We start from the raw sequence: 21,934 nt of genomic DNA on the forward strand, positions 1-21,934 counted from the left end.
GCCTGCCTTGGCACACTGTTTGACAATCACTGTCTTGGACAGATTCTACCAGTGAAACTGTTATCTAGGTGAGGAGACAGATTCCTGATACTTTACTGCCATCTTCCCAGAATTCTCTCAGTAAATGATTTATATATATATATATATATATATATATATATATATATATATATATATATAACTACTCTTTACATTTTACATTCTTTCACTAATTGATTTCTTTTAGGTAAGGGAAAGCTTTAAGGTTTTGATCTTTATTTGACTTGGAAAAAGATTACTGAACAACAATAAGGTTCTCAAGCAGAGAAAACAAACAATAACAATATAAAGGGAGGGTGGGAAAATTGGGAGGTCAAATTTCTTTGATTTATCTAGAATTCTGTTATTTAGCATTCACCACACATTCTGATAGGCAATCATATTTTTGTATTAAATTTTTTTAAAAAATTAATAAATTGGTGCCTATTAAATGAGATTTAATAGACCAAAAACTCATTAAAATATAGAGGCACATGGTGAAAATAACAGACATAAATTGGTAATGAAATTATTAGGAATCACTGTTCTAAAACTTCTATGACTTTTAATGAATTTTCTCAGTCAAAAATACCAATTTTATTTTGCACTAAGAGACAGTTACCTGCTGCACATAATTTAAAATCTCCTCTACATGCCTGGGTAGTCATCAAAGATTATAGAATTTTAGAACAAGATAATATTTTACAGATTACTTTTGTTTGGTTGATTGACTTTAAGTTGGAAAGTTATTACTTTAGAAATTCAGAAATACCTCTCTGAAAATGAGTAGTAGGGTGGAAAGCATCTCAGTAAAAGTCAGAGAAATTGTATTGATCTGTGGCATAGTGGGATATTTTTATATGTTGTGTGTTCCCTTTAGATAGCGGTAAAACTATTTGAGGGCCATTTAGCTCACATCTGTTATATTTTTAAAGAGCATTGCAGTTTAAAACAGATTTAAAATTGAAAATTATCCTTTGAACTCATGCAGACTTTCTTAAAAAGCCTTGGTAGCCCACAAAGAAAAGACGTCTAACACTCTTCAATTTGAAATTTCCAAAATAAAATTAGAGAGGAGCTTTTGAAAAGTAATCTATTTTCCCATAGGTAAAAGTGCCAGTGGTTTAATGAGGAAAATCAAAGTTAAGGTTATTATATAGTTAGAGTTTTAGATTTTCTGCAGTACTTTTAGAACAAAGGCTATTGATCTTGCTTATTGAACTATAAATTATAAAGTAATTATAAATATATCTTTAATCACTAATAGTATGAATATTTTTTATTGCCCAAATAAAGAGCATCTACTTCTAAAATGGGTGTTATGAAAAAGAAAAGTTGCACAGGAAGTAAAAAAAAAAATATCCAACAGTACTTTACTTAAAATATAAATATTCCTTCTAATGAAAATTCAAGCTTAAGAGTGCACACATGGATGTCCTGACAGCTGTGCTGTTCTCTTAGCTTCCACAGATGACAGTGCAGCTGAGAAGAAAGGAGGGAGCCTGCATGCTGGCCTCATTGTCGGAATCCTCATCCTGGTCCTCATTATAGCAGCAGCCATCCTTGTGACCGTCTACATGTATCATCACCCAACATCAACAGCCAGCATCTTCTTTATTGAGGTAAGTTGCAAGTATGACACATACAACCATACTAATTCACAAACTCTCTCCATTTGCTAACATCACCTGTATTTAATATTTTGCACATTATTTCTCCATTTTGCAGTTGGAAACTGGCTGATTTCACACACACATACACACACACACACACACACACACACACACACATTGATAGATTGCTCTCATGTGATGAGTTCAGTTACTTCATCTCAGGAGCTTTTAAAGAAACAACCCATTTTGCTTTTTCATAGATCTAAAGGAAAATGGAAACCATACTTTTTTGTCCTTTTATACCTAATATGTTAACCAGCTATTCTCCTGATTCTAGAATGAAATGCAGCATAAGCTGGAGGCTAAAGAGCTTTCCTAAAATCAGTTAATCAGTAAATGCTAATTAAGTTCTGGTTGCATGCAAGTTACTATATGGTGGGCCTGCTCTCAAAATGCTCACCAACTATTCAGGAAAAATAATAGATTTCTATTATAACAGATAAAACAGTAATATAATGGTATGAGCCATCACAACTTTGTGTAATGATGTTTATCTTTATATTTATACCAGTGGCCCAGTGCATGAATTTGTGTACATTGAAAGAAAATTAATTAGAAGAAACATTTTTAAAATCGCTATTTGTCCTTTCTCTATAATAGAAGTGTCAACCAAATTCATAATCAATAATGACACAAGCATGCAATTGGAGCTAGTGAAAACTTTATATGTATCACACATGCATGAGTCAACTTAGCCTTTTATAGATACAGAATAAACTTGCTTAATTAGACCTGATTTAGCTCATTTTTTTCCAGCCCAGTGAAGCACCCCAACTTCTGTTTCAGGTAATTGTCAGCAACACAGCAGTAAATATCAACATGAAGCAGATTATTATTGCAGATCACACAGGGAGAACAGAGAGTAAAATACTTAACTGCAGCAGTGTTTGACTATATTCTGCTCAGTGAAAAAACCTGAGTCACTTTCAAGGTCCACCATTTCTTACTTCTTTTCAGGGGGGTCAAGTTTCTAAGCTTTCTCAATCTCAGTTTTCTGGCTAATGAAAAGAAACTAGGATTCCACCAAGTCTCTTATCTACCTACTCCAGGACTTCTGTGAGGATCAAATGAGATGAGGCATGTAGAAATGCTTCACAGACATTTGGCTAAAGTGTAAAATGTTTCCACCTGGCTATAAAGCAAGTTGTGTTCCTGGGCTGGAGAAACTGCAAGGAGGCTAGTTGCTAGGGAGAGGAAGCTGAGTGTTGCTACATGATGTCATTACCCAGACATACACTTAGCATATTAGCCTTTTATATACACAGATTAGAGGCCCGGTGCACAGAATTCATGCATGAGTGAGGTCCCTAGGCCTGATGATAGAAGCGCAAGCATCTGGCTTTGAAGGACAGGTCCCAGCTGACTTCTGGGTCCTGGGCAGTACCTGGGTCACTGCATACACCCTCATCTTGAGACACTGCACCTGAGTCCCCACGTGGAGATGAGCCTCTTAGCTGCCCAGCAGTGCCACACAGAAGCCGGGTGGGCAGCATGCTCTTTCCCAGCCAGCCTTGCAGACCTGCTTCTGCATGAACTCATGGGGAGCCTAGGTTACCCAGAAGAGGCCATGCGGGTACGGGGTGGGCTCCTTGTAGGGCCTGGCACCTGAACACAGGAGCTTCCCTGGCGTGTGAACCCTGGGCATCCTGGGGCAGGGTAACAGGGTGAGAGCAAGCTTGGCAGACTCCCCACATTCTCACCACACCTCTGATCCCATCACCCCCAACCTAGTGTAGCCGCTGAGAGATAACAGCGCATCGACAATGCCCACCATGTTCTGTGCCACCCCCTGGTGGTCAGTGCACATCACAGTGAGTGGTGGAAATCCTGGTCAAGGGGATACTTTGCATATTAGGCTTTTATTATATAGCATATAAATGTACTCTTTCGCACGCACGCGCGTGTGCAAGCGCGCACACACACACACACACACACACACACACACAGATTCATACAAACACATACAAAAAAGCACCATAGTGAATCAGTGTTGTGTTCCTATGCATAGAATATAGATTTGGAGCCAGTGCCCTGGATCAGTCAGGTAAAGGAATATGGTCTGAGTATAATCAAACCCTGATGACCAGTGGCCTGAACTGGGAAGCCTGGAGGCCACGGGATAAAGTATGGGTGACCCAGCTACCTTCTATCTCTCAGATGAGTGGGCTTCCTGCACCCCCTCTATGTCAGCTTTTATTCCAACATCTTAATAAGCTCACTGCTCTTCCAATAGCAAAGAGAGACTAGAGCAACAAAGGAAACCTTTCCTTTCAGAGTTTCAAACATGTAAAGTTTAAATACTTTCTAATTCATGGGTTGATAATTAGAAAGGCTTAGAATTTTTGTTCACTTGTTGAATAAGAAGTTACAATTCCTTTTGAAATATAAAGTCGAAATTACTTTTGTCTCCTTTATAAAAGAGAGGTGAGTGAAAGACAATGACATAATTGCTCCCTACATGGCTCTCTACTGTCTGTAGAATCAAGTGCAGCTTCTTTAGGTCAGCATTCAAGGCCTTGGAAAGCTGGATCTTGTTCATTTTTTCAGTCTATAACCCAGAGCTCCCTAATTTAAAGTTGGGAGATCCATCAGCTTTCACTCTTTGCTCTTCTCCATGCACACCCCAAATTTTCCTTGCCACCCCCAAGGCATTGCACCAGGGGTCTTCAAACTACAGCCTGCGGGCCACATGCAGCCCACAGAGGAGTCTGATCCGGCCTGCCAGGTTTTTTGGGCAGTGAGTGAAGCCAAGGTGTTAAAGTAGGAATTAGTAGTTCAGTGAGTGAAGCCAAGGTGTTAAAGTAGGAATTAGTAGTTCATATAGTCCAGCCCTCCAGCTCTCTGAGGGACCGTGATCTGGCCCCCACTTTAAAAAGTTTGAGGACCCCTGGCTTATTCTATTTCCTCTATCAAGAAAGCCCCCAACTTCCACCTCAGTTCTTGAATTTAATATTCAAACAGCCTTCTATGCCATGCACCCTATATGCTTCCTGGATCATTTCTCTTTCTGGACAGCTGGGCATAATCTATTTATCCTCTGAGATTCTGTCCATTGTAATATGATTATATCTTTCTCTTGCATTTTTTTTTCTGTTCTGTATTAAAGTTAAGTATGCACATGATTTATTGTACCCTACAGACTTCTAAGTTCTGTAGGATCTGGAGTAAATCATTTAAGTTTCTTTCAAATAAGGGGTATCCCATTAATATTCCTGGGGGAAATATACTCAAGCATTTTGAGATTCCACTAAAAATTTACATATGACATATCCTAGAAATGGCATCTTACTTAAAATCACAAGAACAGAGAAATTATCAGGCACTGCACTTAGTTGGAAAGCTGTTAAGTGTTGTTAATACCCTGGATTTTCACAGAAGGAAGTAGAAAGCTTCCCAGAGGTCATGAATGCATGCCTCAGAGAGCTGACAAGAGACAAGCTGTAAAGCTTCAGCAACTAACCAGACAACAGGCTGCTGCTGCCTCCCCTCCGATGTTAAAGCCTTTTAATACACTGTGCAGGGGATTTTTCTGACATCGTAAAAAGGAAGATATTGTGAACTATCTGATAGTGATGGTATGAGTGGAAAATTGCACAGTGCAAAAGATCTACTTTACACAGCAGCCCCGTATGAATAAAAAATGAGACCACAGAATAGTGAAAGTATTTTTCTGGTATTTATTTGCCTTTTTCAATCTGTCTTATTGTTTTATAATCAGAGCCTATATGTCCATGTGTAGGTGTGAATACTTACACATGCGTGTATTTATAGAATGCTTAGAGCTAGAAGGACAAGTAGAGATAATGTGGTCCTCTTCCCTCATAACCCAGAAGAGACTAAGGCTCTGAGTGGCGGAAGACTTTCTCAAGTTCAACGAGCCATCGCTCTGGGGAGAACTTGTCTTCTCTTTCCACACTCAAGTGAAACCGAGTCATTCTGCAGGTTCCCAGCTTTTCCTCTCTTGGCCTTTTTTCCTTCCAACTGAGTCAGCTATCAGTGTCTATGCAAATCATTACCTCTCTGACCCCTGCTGTCCTCATGCAGCTCACAGTGGGTGCTCAGTGGATGATTTTGAAGGTGATAATTATAACTTTACTAATATTCAAGCTGACCCATGTTTGCTAAATGAAATACAGATTCATGATGACTGCATAGTTAGTGGAAGAACAGACCTATGAATTTGGAGGCTTTGAATAACCAATTATTTTTAATATATTTTTGTTGACTTCAGAGAAGGAGGGAGAGGGAGAGTTAGAAACATCAATGATGAGAGAGAATAATTGATCAGATGCCTCCTGCATGTCCTACACTGGGACTTGAGCCCACAACCCGTTACCTCCTGGTTCATGACTCAATGCTCAACCATTGAGCCACCCTGGTTGGGCTAAAATACCAATTAAATTAGTTATTTATACATAAAGAGATGGAATGCACCAATATTGTGTAAATTTGTTTTTTATCCCATATTATATATCTAAATTTTAAATAAAATTGACATACTTTTTTGCATTATGAAAACAACACCTGTTCAGTATGGAAAATTTGCAGAAATGTAAAAAGAAAAAAAAGAGTCATTGACAATTCCAACATGCAAGAACAATCACTATTAATATTTTAAATTGTTTTCTTTTGGAGTTCTTATATGCATAATTTAATATTTTCCCACTTAATAAAACTGTGATTTCACTGAAATGCAAATTGACATTCTTTTCTTAAATAACATTTTCCTGTTTTATTCTTTGTAAACATCTTTATAATGGCTGTATACTATTTCATTCAGCATTCGTTCAGTAGCTCTGCATTGATTGCCTTTTATGCTAAGTGACAATTCAGAAAGCACTGAGGGCTTAACATTGCCAATTAGGTAAAAAAAAGAAGCTTATTGCAGCCAATTTAAGACTATTAGTTTCCTGTTGCTGCTAGTAGCTTAAAGCAGCACACAGTGATTGTCTTACAGCTCTGGAAGTCAGAGTCTCCAACAAGTCTCACCGAGTTAAAGCAGAGGTGTTCCAGTTCTTCAGGCTTCAGCTGCTAGTGCAGTGGTTCTCAACCTTTCCAATGCCACGACCCTTTAATACAGTTCCTCATGTGGTGGTCAACCCCAACCATAAAATTATTTTCGTTGCTACTTCATAACTGTAGTTTTGCTACTGTTTTGAATCGTAATGTAAATATATGTGTTTTCCCATGGTCCTGGGAGACCCTACTAGCAGTTCTCAACCTGTGGGTCACCACTGTGCTAGAAGCTGCACGCATCTCTTGGCTCTGGGCCCCTTTGCATCATTCCAACTTGTCCTCTGTCCTCTCATTTCTTATTGCTAACTCTGAACCCCTGTCTTTTTCTAATAAAGTCCCTGTGATTACCTTGGGCCCACATGGTTCATCTCCCTATCCCAAGGTCCTTAATCTAAACACAGCTATGAAGTCTTTTTGCCATATGAGGAACCGACAGATTTGGGCAATTATGACATGTACATTTCTGGGATTCCATTATTTTGCCTACCAGAGACTACATATATCAAATGCAATATGCATCACACAGTACCCATTAAGCTATGACACACCTTTGACCATAACAGACACCCCAACATCAGTGATATTAAATGTGACTCAATGTGTATCTTGTATATTTCACAATCAAATGTAAGCTGTACTGAACTCTTGCTGGAATTAGTTCTTATGCTAAACACTGTGTATACTGTGATAAAATTTAATGACTTTGTCTTCCAGTGCATATAGCAGAGTTCATGTAACCAATTTAGTACTGTGGAGCACTTCTCACTTTTTGCTATCATAAGCCCCATTATGAACATAATAATGGTAACAGTGTAGTTTTACTCAATTCACTAGTGGAAGTGATTTATGCTTACTACCTCAATTAATCATCACAAAGACTTTGAAGCACTAAGATTATGTCCCTGTTGTACATGAGGAAACTGAGGCACAAAGTGTAAGTAACTTGCTCAACATCATGCAGTTAGTCAGTGGTGGAGTCAGAATTTGAGTCAAGTCTTTCAGGAGACCATACCCTTAACCACTCAGCCATGTTGCCTCACTGTATGTAGAAATACAGGAAGATGTATACCTAGGGGCCTACACTGTGTACTAAAAATAGATTCCCCCAAATAGAATAAAATGAAATAAATAGTTTAAAGGTACTTAATTAATGTTGCCAACATGTGTATACCATCTTACATAGCTATTGTTGTCATTGTTTATTTATAGCGATGCTAAAGACAGAGGCTATTATTTATGTTTTGTTCTTACAGAAAATGTGCACCAATTATTATATATATCTGTGGATACAACACTCTTTCTCCGGTGAAGTGTTTACATGGCCTTTAGCTTTTAAACTTCTTGTTTGTAGGAAGGCAATGGAATAAAGTGAGAATTAAAAATCTAATCTAGAAATACATTCTTATGTTGAGTTCTAAGTAAACATGACTAAATGCAATGAAGTAAATAAAACCAAGAGAAAAGTAGATGAGGATGAGGAAGCCTTGATAATAAAGCAAATAATTACCCTATATAGTGTATAATTAAATAATAACTGAATTCACTATATTCCATGTACATGATAAGGTACAAGAGTTCCATTTTCCTAAGACATTCAGATTTTATCTGGCATAATAGTCTATTTCATGAACTTATCTTCTGTATTCCTCCATCATCCTCTTCAGATCTTACATTGAGCATATTGAGCATCTTTTTTCTTTTCTTTTCTTTTTTCTACCTTTTACTAAATGGCTTTCATTTTATGTTTATCCATCTGGCTTTTCTCAGTAATTTTTTAAAAAGACATATGATTTCGACCCAAATTCACTATATTATGTAAGAACTAACATGCTTTAAAATCTTAAGTTTATTATCTTGAAACAAAATAGAAAGCATTCAAATAAGTATGTATCCCTCAATTTTTAATAGATTTTGATGACACTCTGTCTTTAATTTTTAGAAGAATTAAATATGCCTTAGATTCTACATTATGTTTGATGAACATTCTATGATTTATAATAAATGTTAGTGTTGCATAACACTAATATGTTTAAATAATATACATAAAATGTAATCTAAATAAAGGTAAAGAAAATAATATTAAGAAGTGGTAATCATATAAAAAAAAAATCCCATGGAAGGATTCTATGTGAACTATAAACAAAATAATTTAGACTAGCAAAATTATTAAAATAATTTATTTTCAACACTGCCCTTAACTTTTCTTAGTATTTTAAATAATAGCTGGTCTTTAAATATTTATGTACAGATTTGATTATTCTATCCTATATAATAAAAGGCTAATATGCAAATTGTCCCCTTGGGAGTTAAGACAAACTAGGAGTTTGACTGCTGGTTATGATGTGTGCTGACCACCAGGGAATGGCACGGAATGAAGGAAGGCCCTGGCCAGCATCTGGCAGCTGAGGGGAGAAAGGCCTAAATCAACCCTGATAGAAGGCCAGACCTACCCATACATGAATTTTGTGCACCAGATTTTCATGCACCAGGCTCTCATCTTACCTAATAATAGGCAAATATGTAAATTGGCTGCATCTCCGTGACACACACAGCCAATCAGAGTGAGTATACAAATTAACCCAACAAAAATGTCAGGTTAATTTACATATGCAGGCGCAGAGCAGCTGGGATGGGCAGGACACATAAAGGGCGGGTGGCAGAGGGAGCTACAGGAATGGTGCTTCGGATTGAAGTGAGGACTTGCCAGCTCCCTGGCGGGCCAGGAGCTGGGAGGTGCAGCCTCCCGGGTAGGCCAGGAGTGAAGCCAGGGGAAGGAAGAGCTATTCTTGTATGAATATTGTGCAACAGCCTCTAGTATTAATATAAAAGAAAAGATTATGTCTATGACCCAAATGAACAAGATGATCAATACCTTAAAAAAATAGATGTGATGAGTAAAATATTGAAGGGTTTTGTTGTTGTTTTGAATAATATAAAAGTAAAAGTTAAGTATTTTCATTTTGCTGCAGCTGCTGCAGAATAGTACTGAAAACACCCTCAGCAAGAAAGAAATCAGTTCTAAGAACTTATTTAAAGATAATAGAGAAGAAAGCAAACATGATAGGCACAGTGCCCCTCATGTCTGAGGAAGGCACTAAGATTTCACTGGCACTGGAGCTTGCCTTTACATAGATTATAATTCTTGCCCTCAGGATTGGAGAAAATACAGACTATAGATCTCTGCTGTCAATATGGTAGCCACTACCCCTATGTAGCTATTTAGCACTTGAAATGTAGCTAGTCTTGAATGAGACCCATGTAAATTACATGCCAGAATTTAAATTTTGACTAAGAAAGAATGTGTAATATCCCCCTAATTTTTATAGTAATTGCATATTGAAATGAAAATAACTTGGGTACATTAGGTTAAGTAAAATATATTACTAAAATTAATTTCACTTACTTTTATACCTGGCAACTAGACACATAAAATTATGTATGTGGCTTACACTATATTTCTATTGGACAATGATGGTTTGTAAAGGAAACCTTGTAAAGAGGATTAAAAAGAAAGTCTTATTTACTCCATATATTTTTTTAAAATAAATTTTTATTATTGATAGTATTACAGATATCTCCTATTTACCCTCTCCTTTATCTCCCGCTTTCCAGCCCCTACCCATCCCCCTAGGTCTTCACTATCCTATTGCTCATGTCCATGGGCTATCCATGTCCTATATAATAAAAGTCGAATATGCAAATTGATCCAACAGTGGAATGACCCAGTGGAATAACTGGTTGCTACGATGCACACTAACCACCAGGGGGCAGACAATCAATGTAGGAGATGCCCCTAGCCCGCAGGCCCCAGGCCAGCCAAGGCGGATGCTAGTGGGGGCCCCCCTTATTGCCCTATGTCACCCCACAGAGGGAGGTGACAGTGGGAGTGGTGGGCCCTGCCGGTCACCCCACAGTTTGGCCCTGATTGCCAGCCAGGCCTAGGGACACTACCTGTGTGCTGATTTGAATTAAAAATTGCACCTGTCCATGAATTTTGTACACTGGGCCTCTAGTAAATATATAAGTTCTTTAGTTTATCTCTCCTCAAACCCCCACCCCATGTCAAGGTATGTCAATCTGTTACAGACATTTTAATCATGTTAATTCTTCCAATCAATGAACAGGGTAGATGCTTCCATTTGTATTTTTCTCTATTTCCTTTTGCAAAGTCCTATAGTTTTCCAAGTACAGATATTTTACCTTCTTGGTTAAACTTTGCTGAATTCAGTTAAAAGTGGAAAACCAAGTGATTTTCAGCATGGGGGAAAAAGGAGATTAGAAGCTTGAGGGAAGAGATAGCTGACAAAGCTATCTGATATATTGACCAATTAATTATTCATTCAATTCATTCATGTATTCTAATTTGTTGACTTCCTATTATGTAGCCAGTTACCCAATGTACAGAGTTATAATAAAAATAGAAAGGAGACAACCCTTGGCCTCATGGAGCTCACATTCTAGTAGGTGCAGACAGATAATAATCATATTAATCTAGGTATGGATTTCTAGTTGAATGTTTAGTTTTATAAAAGAACCAGCCTTCATAAAATGCTTGAATAAAAACAGTTATCTTTTTTGAGAGATAAAATATTATTACTTAAAGTAATAACCAAGGATATAAGAGTCTGTGATGACATTTATGCCTAAACTTACAATTTGGTAATAAGAGAGATTATAATTATTGCTGATATTATTATCATTTTATCATTTAGGACTTTTAATAGAATTCTGGATATATATTTATTTAAAAAGTAAAATAGTCCTAACCGGTTTGGCTCAGTGGATAGAGCAGCAGCCTGCGGACTGTAGGGTCCCAGGTTTGATTCCAGACAAGGGCATGTACCTTGGTTGCAGGCATATCCCCAAAAGGGGGTTTGCAAGAGGCAGCTGATCGATGTTTCTCTCTCATGGATATTTCTAACTCTCTATTCCTCTATCTTCCTCTCTGTAAAAATAAATCAATAAGATATATATTTTTAAAAAGTAAAATAAAATAGAAATAACCATTCTCCAAAACAATTAATTTTTCTGAAGGACAAAACAGTTTTAATCTTCTTAAATTCTGTGTGCTGATTTGAATTAAAAATTGCACAATGGTTTTAGCAATAAAACCTGGACATAAGTGTCTAAATACCAGTCATTGTTGATATTAAGCTTTAAAATTCTTGTTATTGCCAGGACCAATTATCTGCCTTTGTTGTAAGTGCCCAGTATTTTCTATCACCAAAATCATAGGAAGTTACAACAAAAAGAAACCTCAGCATCCATGCAACCTAGCGATTCTGTGACTTTTCTGTAATAAATTTTATGAATTCCCCAAGTGTCTACCACAGATACATTTCCTTGGAATTTTATATTTTATCTTAAAAACTTGTGTGAATTTTGCACTACTCTATAAAACAGACACATTTATTTGATATTTTAAAAATTCCCTCCCAGTCTTCTACCAAAGTTAATATTCGCAAAGACAATCCTTATCTTTTCTGTAACTTCAGTGCACTCCAAGCACCCCATTCATTGTATAGAGATGCTATAAAATTCAGATAAATTCAAACCAGCAGAGCCCTCCATTCCTGAAACCTAAGTGGGAAGAGTCCTTCCTACACCTTTGTTGGAGTCCATTCCAGTAAAGAATTAGAAACCCAGGAAGGCTAAAGAATCTGCTTGGGTCATGGGACACCCAGTTTCAGAGATGAGACCTGAACTCGGAGTTGCTTATTTTGGGCCTGAAAGCTCTGTTGCTATAGTTATAGCATAACAACAGTATTTTGAGCAGTTCACCACACAATCGATTCCCCATCCCAATAAATATTTGTAGAGAACAAGAACCCATGGAGAATATGATTAAAGAAAGACAAATAGCTGTGGCCTCTACTTTTCCTGGCAATCAGTTGTTCTTCCAGGAGAGAAACCAGAAAGGCTGCTGATGGGAGGGGAAAAGTGTTTACTGAAAGTCTGGCATTTTGCTTTGCAGCTGCTACATGAATAGCACTTGGGAGTCAAGAAGATCTGTTGCCTAATCTGTAGTAAATACAGAAGCCGTTTCCTAGATCTATGGATCTTTATTTTTTCTTGAAGTCATATGTTTTTTAGTAAGAGTTTTTCCCTTAAGGTATCCCTTAGTCTTATTTCAGTCTTAAAGGAAACTGAAGGAAAAATTTATTGGTTGAAACATAATATTTTTATTTTTAAAGGAGGCAAAAGATGGCATTCACTTTTGATGAACTGCTACAAGGAAGGAAAGACTAGGCTAAACCTTACTCTGAAATAGTTTGACACTCTCCTTAAAGAAGCTGTTTAATGAGATGGCATTTTTCCAGAAACATAGTAAGATATAAGGGAAAATAGGGGAAACTGGTTTGCTTTTTTTTTTTTAAGATACTGGATTTCTGTGGTTTTCTTTGCTCACTTTCTATTCTAAGATGTTGAATTTAATTCATGTACATTCCTGAATGTTTTTAAGACATCAGTTCAAGTTTATGGTGATTCATATATAATATATAATATATAATATATAATATATAATATATAATATATAATATATAATATATAATATATAATATATAATATATAATATATAATATATATAATTATATATGTATATATGTATGTATTTTATGAATATCATCTTCTAGGTAACATATTTTGACTTATATTCCTAAAATTAAAATATTGTTTTTAATTTATTGAAATGTTTTCTTCCCTTCTTTGGGAATAAATATTAAAACTACTAAATAAAATATTTAATACTTCGCTGAGTTCTCTGCTCTGATTCCTCCTTAATTACTATTCCCTAACTTATCATTTTTAATGGTGAATAAAGCCAGGAAAGTTAAGATGAAAGAAACAAATGAATAAATACATAAAAACTTGCAGAGCTACAATTCACTTGAACATCTGTAAGTACATGTTATATGTTTTAGGTGTTCAGATCCTTTCCTCTGTTACCTCTTTAAAAGGAGATTATTCCACTTACAGTATCAACTGTTGAGTAACTTCTTCCTTGTGACTTTGGTAACTGTTCTTTGTTAAAATAAATCCTTAAGTCTTCTTGTTTGTGGAGACAGAAATAGAACTCTAATTTTAGCAGTAATTATTGCTTCACAATAATAATGACTTTATGCAGTTATAAGATTATTTATCCTACTAATTCCACACACAATAATTTTTTTCTGGAAGACATATAAAACAACTAAAATAAGTTGATTATTACGACATGCTTCATTTTATAAATGATACTAAAGTGATTTGTGATTGCTAGAGGATTAAAATTTTGAATTTTAGTTCAGGATGTTAAAAAAATCAGAATCTAGGGAATAAAAATATAAGAAATTGTATTTTAAATGGCAGAAATAATCATGCTATTGTAATTCTATTAGAAGAGATTAGCCAAAGGTACTTTTAATTTGCAAATGGAGTAAGATTAGTTTGCTCTATTTTCTTGAGGTGATGACTCTATAAAATATTTCTTAATATAAACAAAATAATTTTGATTCAAAATTAAAACCCCTTTTTATATTAATCAGAATTATTAGTTACTTTACTACCTCTCTACTTTCAGCTAATTATAGCATTTATATTTTAATGCAAAAGCTATTCATCTATTAAAAAAAAAAAACAACCACGTTTTATGAACACTGACTCTGTGCCAAGTATTGTCTTTGCCAAAGACTTTGAAGGAGAAATGATACTTGTTTTGTTAAAAGAAAACTTTTTCTTTTATAGAAAGAAAAATTTATGATTGTGTTTCACAGTCTTAGTACATTATAAAGTTCTATGGTTCTAATAAGGAGTGATCCTCTCTTAATTTTATATGTTTTTGTTTTACATCTCAATTTATGTCACAGATATTTTCCTTAGTTTTTCTAATTTCCCTTGATATTGACTTTGAAATATATGTGATTCAACAGCCTATAATTTTACTTGAATCTTGAATATATACAAATTTGATATGGAGGAAATTTGGTGTAGAGTGAAAATAAGTAAAGAACATAGAATTTTAGTGAGAAAAGTAATACCAAAATGTATAATTCATTATGTGACTGTCAAGTTAAAAATGTATCATGTTTCCTGAAGGGCAGGAGGGCTTCTCACCAAAGTGGTAGGATGCATGCTGCACCCCATGCTTATAGGGGAACACGGCCAACCTAAAATGTGTTCAGAGGAGAGACACTGAGAATATTAAGGACCTCTGATCCATGCAGGAAATGGATGAAGGGAAAGGAAATTTCTAGCACAGATAAGTATAAAAGGAGGAGTAAAATAGCTCCTCACCAGTTAATTGGCTGTCATATGATCCAGTATCTGACTTGTTCTGGATGGATCTGAGGGATTGACACAAGGCTCTCTGGGGAGAAGTTATGAAGATATGAATATGGGCTCAATAAAAAACTTTCTAATAATCAGAGGCACTCAGAGTGGCACTCAGGCCAGTACACGAGCATATTTACATACCATATAGCAGGTTGAGCTATAATTAATGAATTTAAGGCTTATTCTGTAAGTGTAGGATATTCTTGTGCCCTCTCCCAAAGTTGAAAGATACAAAAATAACAAAATAAAATAGAAGTCATGATTGTACATGCTTGTAGTTTTTGAAGACATCTCATTTTTGAGTAACACAAAATGAAAAAGTAAATGCATACCCACCCAGCAAGGAAGACAGTAATTCTCCTATCCAGAGAGGGTAACTATTTGTGCAGCAAGAGCCTGAGATTGGGAAGGAGCACCAACTTGGCAACTTTTAAGGAAACTCATATTATTGGCTAACGCCTTAGATTTCATGTTCATGCCTCAGGACGGCTAGCAAGACTCCAATTTGTCTTTAGTAAAAAGTCTCCATAATAACAAAGGCATTTATCAGGAAAGAAACTAATTGAAAAGTGCCTTAGACAAACCTGCCCCGATGACGGGACACATGAAACGGAAGAAAGTAAGAGAGAACCAGGATACCAAGTGCTGTTTTTTCCTTTCTTCCACAGTCCTCTCCACAAAGGAACTTCTTATATTTTACTAAGAAGAGAAGCTGACAGATAAATAATAAGCTTTCTTTAAATAGGTAGAGAAGCAAAGCATACTTGGCATTTCCCCTTAGAAATAAAGTCCTCTGTGTTTTGCTTTCTAGCTTTCTGCTTTTTCTTTCTTTCTCCTAAGATTTAAACTATTTTGATCACTCAAAATCACTTCTGTTACTCTGTTTCCTTCTTTCACACTCTGCCAAGGAACCTTAGGAAATTTTTTAAGTAATGTGTATTCAAAAATATTTTCTGAAATTTAAGTTGGCATTTTCCACATTCCTATGTTATTTTAACTCTGTGATCCTTAGTGTCTTTATATTATAATCGCTACTGATGGACAAAGTGCTTTTTTCTTCTCATTTGAAACTCTCTTGTGCTAATAAAGTATGCAGTTGAGTCATATTCCAAAGAGGTGCCAATTTGTTTTCCAGACAGAACACTGTGTAGATCCCCAATCTTTATCAGGAGGAGCTAAGAGGAGAAATTCAACCAGTTAACTTTCCTCTATGAATCGCCTCTTAAAGGAATAAATTGCCGAAATCAGTTTGGCTCAGTGGATAGAGCGTCAGTCTGCAGACTGAAAGGTCCCAGGTTCCATTCTGGTCAAGGGCATGTACATTGGTTGCGGGCACATCCCCAGTAGGAGGTGTGCAGGAGGCAGCTGATCAATGTTTCTCTCTAATTGATGTTTTTAGCTCTCTGTCCCTCTTTCTCTCTCTTCCTCTCTGTAAAAAATCAATGAAATATATTTTTAAAAAGGAATAAATTATTATCTCTGACTAATCTCCAAATTATAAAGAGACAAATAAATATGCCTTGCCTTGCTGCCTTTATAAGCTTACTATAAATATTCATTCATCTCAACAGATAGGATAACAATTGCCTATAATTTTTTTCAGTGAAAAGTAGGTATAATAAAAAAGTATTCTAAGCAATATTTTCATTCAAACCAATTTGGTAAAATATTTTATAGTTAATAAGTGATATAGTGTCCAATAATATAGTCTTCAAATGATTAGTGTCCACTCTTGAATTTGATGATGTAAATCATTTTGTTGGGTTGTGTTATAATATGGTTAAATATGGATTAAAGCACACAACATTTTAGGACAGAAAACAGTTGACTATCATTGTTAAGTCATGGGTAAATAAAGCTTAATTTGCCAGCTTTGGTTTGACCTCACAATGCCAGAAACACATAGATGGTCAGATACAAGTAACTTTATGAGAACAACCTCTTAAGGAACACAGCCAGCCGTTGTGCCGAGTCGCACTAACTCACATTAAATTTTATTAGAACATTAATGGCGAGAGCAGCATTATCTTGTCTTTTAACCAAGCCACTGGGCAACAACAAACTGGCCTGTATTCACATTCATTGCAAATTGCTTTTCCTCAGATTAAATTGCCTATTTAATAGCAAGTTATTATTCTAGTATAATAGAAAACAACCACTGTGGCAAAGTGGTTCAAAAAAATCAAGAGGTACTGCCAAATGCAGTATCAACCTAATATTATGAGCTAAGCTAGCACTAAAGAAGACTGGAAATTTCTCAGCTTGTATCATGGGAAATCAATCACAACCAAAGTTCCTATTTATGCAGGCAATTTGGTAGATGTGTTTCATATTACAGAGGTATAACTAGAGTAAATCTAATCCCAGTTGGCCTAGACTCTCCCAGTTTATATTCACTGTCTAATATGATTGTCAATAGTTCTCCCACTCTAAAACAATGGCATATGGTCACCCAGTGTATAATCATATTTCCCCGTTTATTATATATGTGGACATACAGAACATGTAAACTTTAAAGTCAAATAGCCACATATGAATTCAATAATAATAAAACAATCATCAACAGTATAATCAATAACTGAATAAAGAAGGCAGTTAAATACCATAAAATTCTTAAGAAAGACAGATTTAATCGGGGAATTTCATGTAAGAGGTAGTATTTGAACAGTCTTGAAAAGTGTTACACTCTGCCTAAGCAAATAAGAGGAGATAACCTTCTACATGGAAGAGAGGCACATGATTTCAGAAAAGCGTTAAGTCAAGAAAGGACAAGATGGAATAAACTTATGCAGCTATATATTAATATCTATTGACAGGTATATTTTCAAAATTTGAAAATAGAAAGTGGGTGTAGAAAGCTAGAAGAGTAAAAGAATACTTGAGCAGAGTTAGAGGGCTGTATCAGTAATCCATGTATGAGGTGATAGCTGAGAGCTGAGTTAGGGTATCCATAGAACAGGGCTAACTCAAAAGCCACATGGATGAAGAAGATAGAACCTAGCAATTTGCTCTTGCATAAAGTTTGTGTCTGAAACTGCTTACAATCAATCAATCAATCATCTTTTATTCCCACCTACTTCCCAGTGAGGTTTGTAAATGTGGGCATTATTTTATCTCTATTCTACAGATTAGTAATTGAAATTCCAAGAAATTAAACAGTTTCCAAAAATTCTGTAGATAATTGGTGGTCAAGGTGGGGAGGGTGTCCTGATTCTTTGCATTGAATGCGTGAGGTGAAGAAGAAAGAAGGGAAGAAAAACACAAAATATGAGCAACTGGGAAATTAGTTTCCAGAAATAAAATTAGAAATGTCAGATGACAGACTTAGTTTAGGAATGAACATGTGGGGTGGATTTTTAAGCAGATTTGGTTTGAGCTGATGGTCAAATCACATTTGGGTCTCAAAAAAAACAAAACAAAACAAAACAAAACAAAACAAAAAAACACGGAGGAAAAAGGAATGGATTAAGGTGAGAAAATAATGCTAGGACAAAGAGATATTAGTGTTTGTAGCTAAACCTTAGGACATGTTAACATTTAGTGTTTATAAACCAGGAAAGGAGGCAAATTAAAGGGGGAAAGAAATAGGAAAGATACAAAAGAATATAACATCATAGAAAGTCAGCAAAAAAAAAAAGACTGAATCAAGAATGAAGGGTAGGCAGCATAGTGAAGTGCAGAATAAGAGGGAAAATGTACCATGAAATGTCTGAGACAATGCAAGAGAATGAAATATGACTTCTAATCTATGTGTGAAGATCCGGGAAGCTTTCTTGGAAATGATGTCAAATGGATAGTGCTTGGGTAGGCAAACATATGAAGTAAATAGCAGTTCAGGTGAGGGGGAACATCACGGGCAAATGCTCAGAGTGGGACACTCTGGGATGTGGACATGGGACCAGGAGAAATATGGTTTGACAGTGCTTCTGAATGCTCACAGTGCATCTGACTGACCTGAAGAATTTTTTTCTAGCCCACAGCCAGAGATCCTGAATCAGCTGAGATTGGCCTTAACATAAGTACTTTTATTTTAATTTTTAAACCTCCCACGGTGATGTTATTTGTAGTGAGGCCCGTGAACCACTCTGAAAAAAAAATGCCTCTGAAAGAAACTAATGGACACTAAATGTTTGACCTGTATGATTAAAAGATGTTTCTTTCAATATGAAAGAATTTGTACTTAATTTAACAGCTAATGGAGAAGCACTTAATTTTTATTTTAAGAATATTTTAGATTTTAGAAAATCACATACATAATAGGATGGCTGTGTTATCCCAGTATATAGCTGTTCTCTACATGCTTTGGGACAATTATCATCTCAGACATGTGCCAGCTCTGTCTTATGTTAACTAATTCTTCAGAATCATACACAGGGCAGTTCTAGAATGAGGGCAACATACTAATGGCAAGTAATTGTAAGCTGAAGAAGAAGACAACAAAACAACTCCCACATGAAGAAGAGCAACCAATTTGAGATGAGCAGAAAATGTGTGAAAGAACACTAGGGCTTTCTTCACACATTAGTTATTTTTTTGAATTCTTGGCCACACCAGAAGACAGACAAGTCCATGTGGATATTCTTTTTAAGGAAAAAGTGACCTCCTATCCATGAAGCAAAAAGGTACAACCACAAACAGGAGTAGTTTATTTTAATTATATTGCAAGTTTGCTTGGACAGGACCCAAAAATATTGTGTTTCCATGTTGATAAGGTTGTCAAACAAAATAGAGGACTCTAGATAAATTCTAATTTAAAATTTAAAAAACTTTTAGTATGTGTCCTATGGACTATAGTTTTTAAAAATTACTCATTGTTTACCTGAAATTCAAATTATATGCTGCTCTCTATTTTGCCAAATCTGGAAACCCAGACATTTAACTTATTAAAACTGAAATAATAGTCAACACAAAATAAGAATAGAGAATAATTGGTAGAGCTATATTAAAGAAAAATAAATCCCTTTTCATGAACAAACTTTATCAAAGCTAAACACAGAAAGGTTAATCTGGCTGTACAAGGAGTGTCTAGTTCCCATGAAGGCCCAGGGGAGACATGAGGAAGGTCAGAGTTCAATCCCATTTCTTCCACTCACTTTAAAAGACGCTCCTCTTTGAAGAGACCTTACTAGGGGTGTCGAACTCAATCAGAGAAGGGGCCAAAATCTAAAATCCAGCCTAAATTGCGGGCCGAATGGTTTACTGAACAGTCATAAACTGACAATGTCATAAACTGACAGCGGAGTGCAGTGATGACAGCGCGGTGCGGGCCACATTGCAAGGCCTGGCGGGCTGGATTTGGCCCGCGGGCCTTGTGTTTGACACATGTGCCTTAGACAATCACCACCCTTGCTATTTAAAGTGTGTGCGGAGTGTGGACCAGCAGCAGCAGCAGCATCGGGCCCTGTTTGAAATGCAGAGTCCCAGCCTCCCCCGGATCTAATGAATCAGTACATGCGTTTTAACAAGAACCCTTGTGACTTGTATGCACAGCCAAGCTTGAGAAACGCAGCTTCAGTTCTGCAGTTTCCAAAAACCTGTTCTGAGAAGGTGTAGGGTCCTCAGGCTCCCTCATGGCTCAGGAAGAGCATGGCAGCAGGGGTTCCTCCCTCCCAATGAAGGAGCCCTACTCTGCCCAATCTGGTTTGGTCACAAGGTAAGATTTCAGTGGAACCAAGGCTCTGTGACAAACACTTTTTCAATTTAAAAAGAAGTCGAAAAAAATCTAGTTTATTTCATTTTCCAAATGGGGAAACAGAGTTACAAAGGCATCATGTGACTGCCTAAGTCCTATGATGGGAACGAACAGATGCTGTTTAAGTCTGATCCCTGCTTCTTGGTATGATCCCACCTCCCTCCCGCCCCGGTTCAGTGAAGAAGGCAGCACAAAACACCAGAAATGTCCAACCAGCTGATGTCAAGTGTCTTCCAACTGAGCCTTGAATTTTAAATCTGGCCCATTTTATTTCACACTCATGCCTAGTAACTTCCTTTCAAAGCTCATCTAGCCCAACTCCAAGGACTATTTGCTTTGCTGACTGAGCTTGAAGAGAAGTCTCCAGCTGCAGTTGTGTGTACACTGCTAACTGAGGGTGCCCTGCAGGTTTGTTTATGCAGATTTCAGCTAAGTATCTTGCCATGGACCATTGAGACAGATCTGGATGACTGTTCAATTAGTAGTGCTGCAGGAGTAATTAGGGAGAATACCTGATTGCACAGCCCACCCAAGCCAGCATATCAATGTGAACATTGACTTCTGAATGTAATTAATCACATAAATAATTCTCCGGCATGAAATTAGCGATCACCCACGCATTATGCTTGCTAATGGTTTAAGGCATTACTTCCTGAATTTCTGTAATGAATTCCACTACATTCTGATTTGAATTTTTCAATTTCAGTATACATCCTGTCCTGTTAGCAAGTGATCCTGTTTCCCCTATCAGTTTGTGCAGTAATGCGAATTCGCTATTCTAAAAAGAAGTCAGATTTGGGCATGTCTAAGCTTTGAGAAAGACATACCAATGCAGACTTGTGACCACAACACTTTGTGGCAGTGTTAGACATCGGGTGGTTAGACCCTCTTGGCCACTGGATAGATGCCTCCTGTTACAGCATCAACATTAAAGATTTTTCTATCAACCATTCAGACATCCCCTCACAGTCAGAGAACTGCCCTCATTATTTTCTTTTATAAGGAAGCCTTTGAAGGACTGAAGATCGACATAGAAAAGCATTTCAGTTAGAACTAATGTATATAGATTTCCCTTAAATGTAGAAATCCTAAAAGTTTGTGGAGAGAGGCAGGAGGGACAATGATCAGAAGAACCACCGTGCAGAGGAATTTTTAAGTCACTTTTCCCCCCCACAACATTAAAGGCAATTATCTCAGGCAAATCCATATAAGGATCCTAAGA

At 36.5% G+C, this 21,934-nt stretch overlaps 1 protein-coding gene across 1 annotated transcript in view; it reads left to right on the forward strand.

Annotated features, from left to right (window-relative positions):
• PLXDC2 (plexin domain containing 2) overlaps window positions 1-21,934 on the forward strand; it is a 406,586-nt gene that overhangs the window by 380,794 nt on the left and 3,858 nt on the right. Inside the window, exon 13 of the mRNA XM_084868544.1 lies at window positions 1,480-1,640. Coding sequence (XP_084724670.1) covers window positions 1,480-1,640 — 161 coding nt within the window. The remainder of the gene's footprint in view (window positions 1-1,479; window positions 1,641-21,934) is intronic.

Source organism: Pipistrellus hanaki (assembly GCF_964339955.1).
Source record: "Pipistrellus hanaki genome assembly, chromosome: 1".
In the NCBI taxonomy this organism is placed as follows: Eukaryota; Metazoa; Chordata; class Mammalia; order Chiroptera; family Vespertilionidae; genus Pipistrellus; species Pipistrellus hanaki.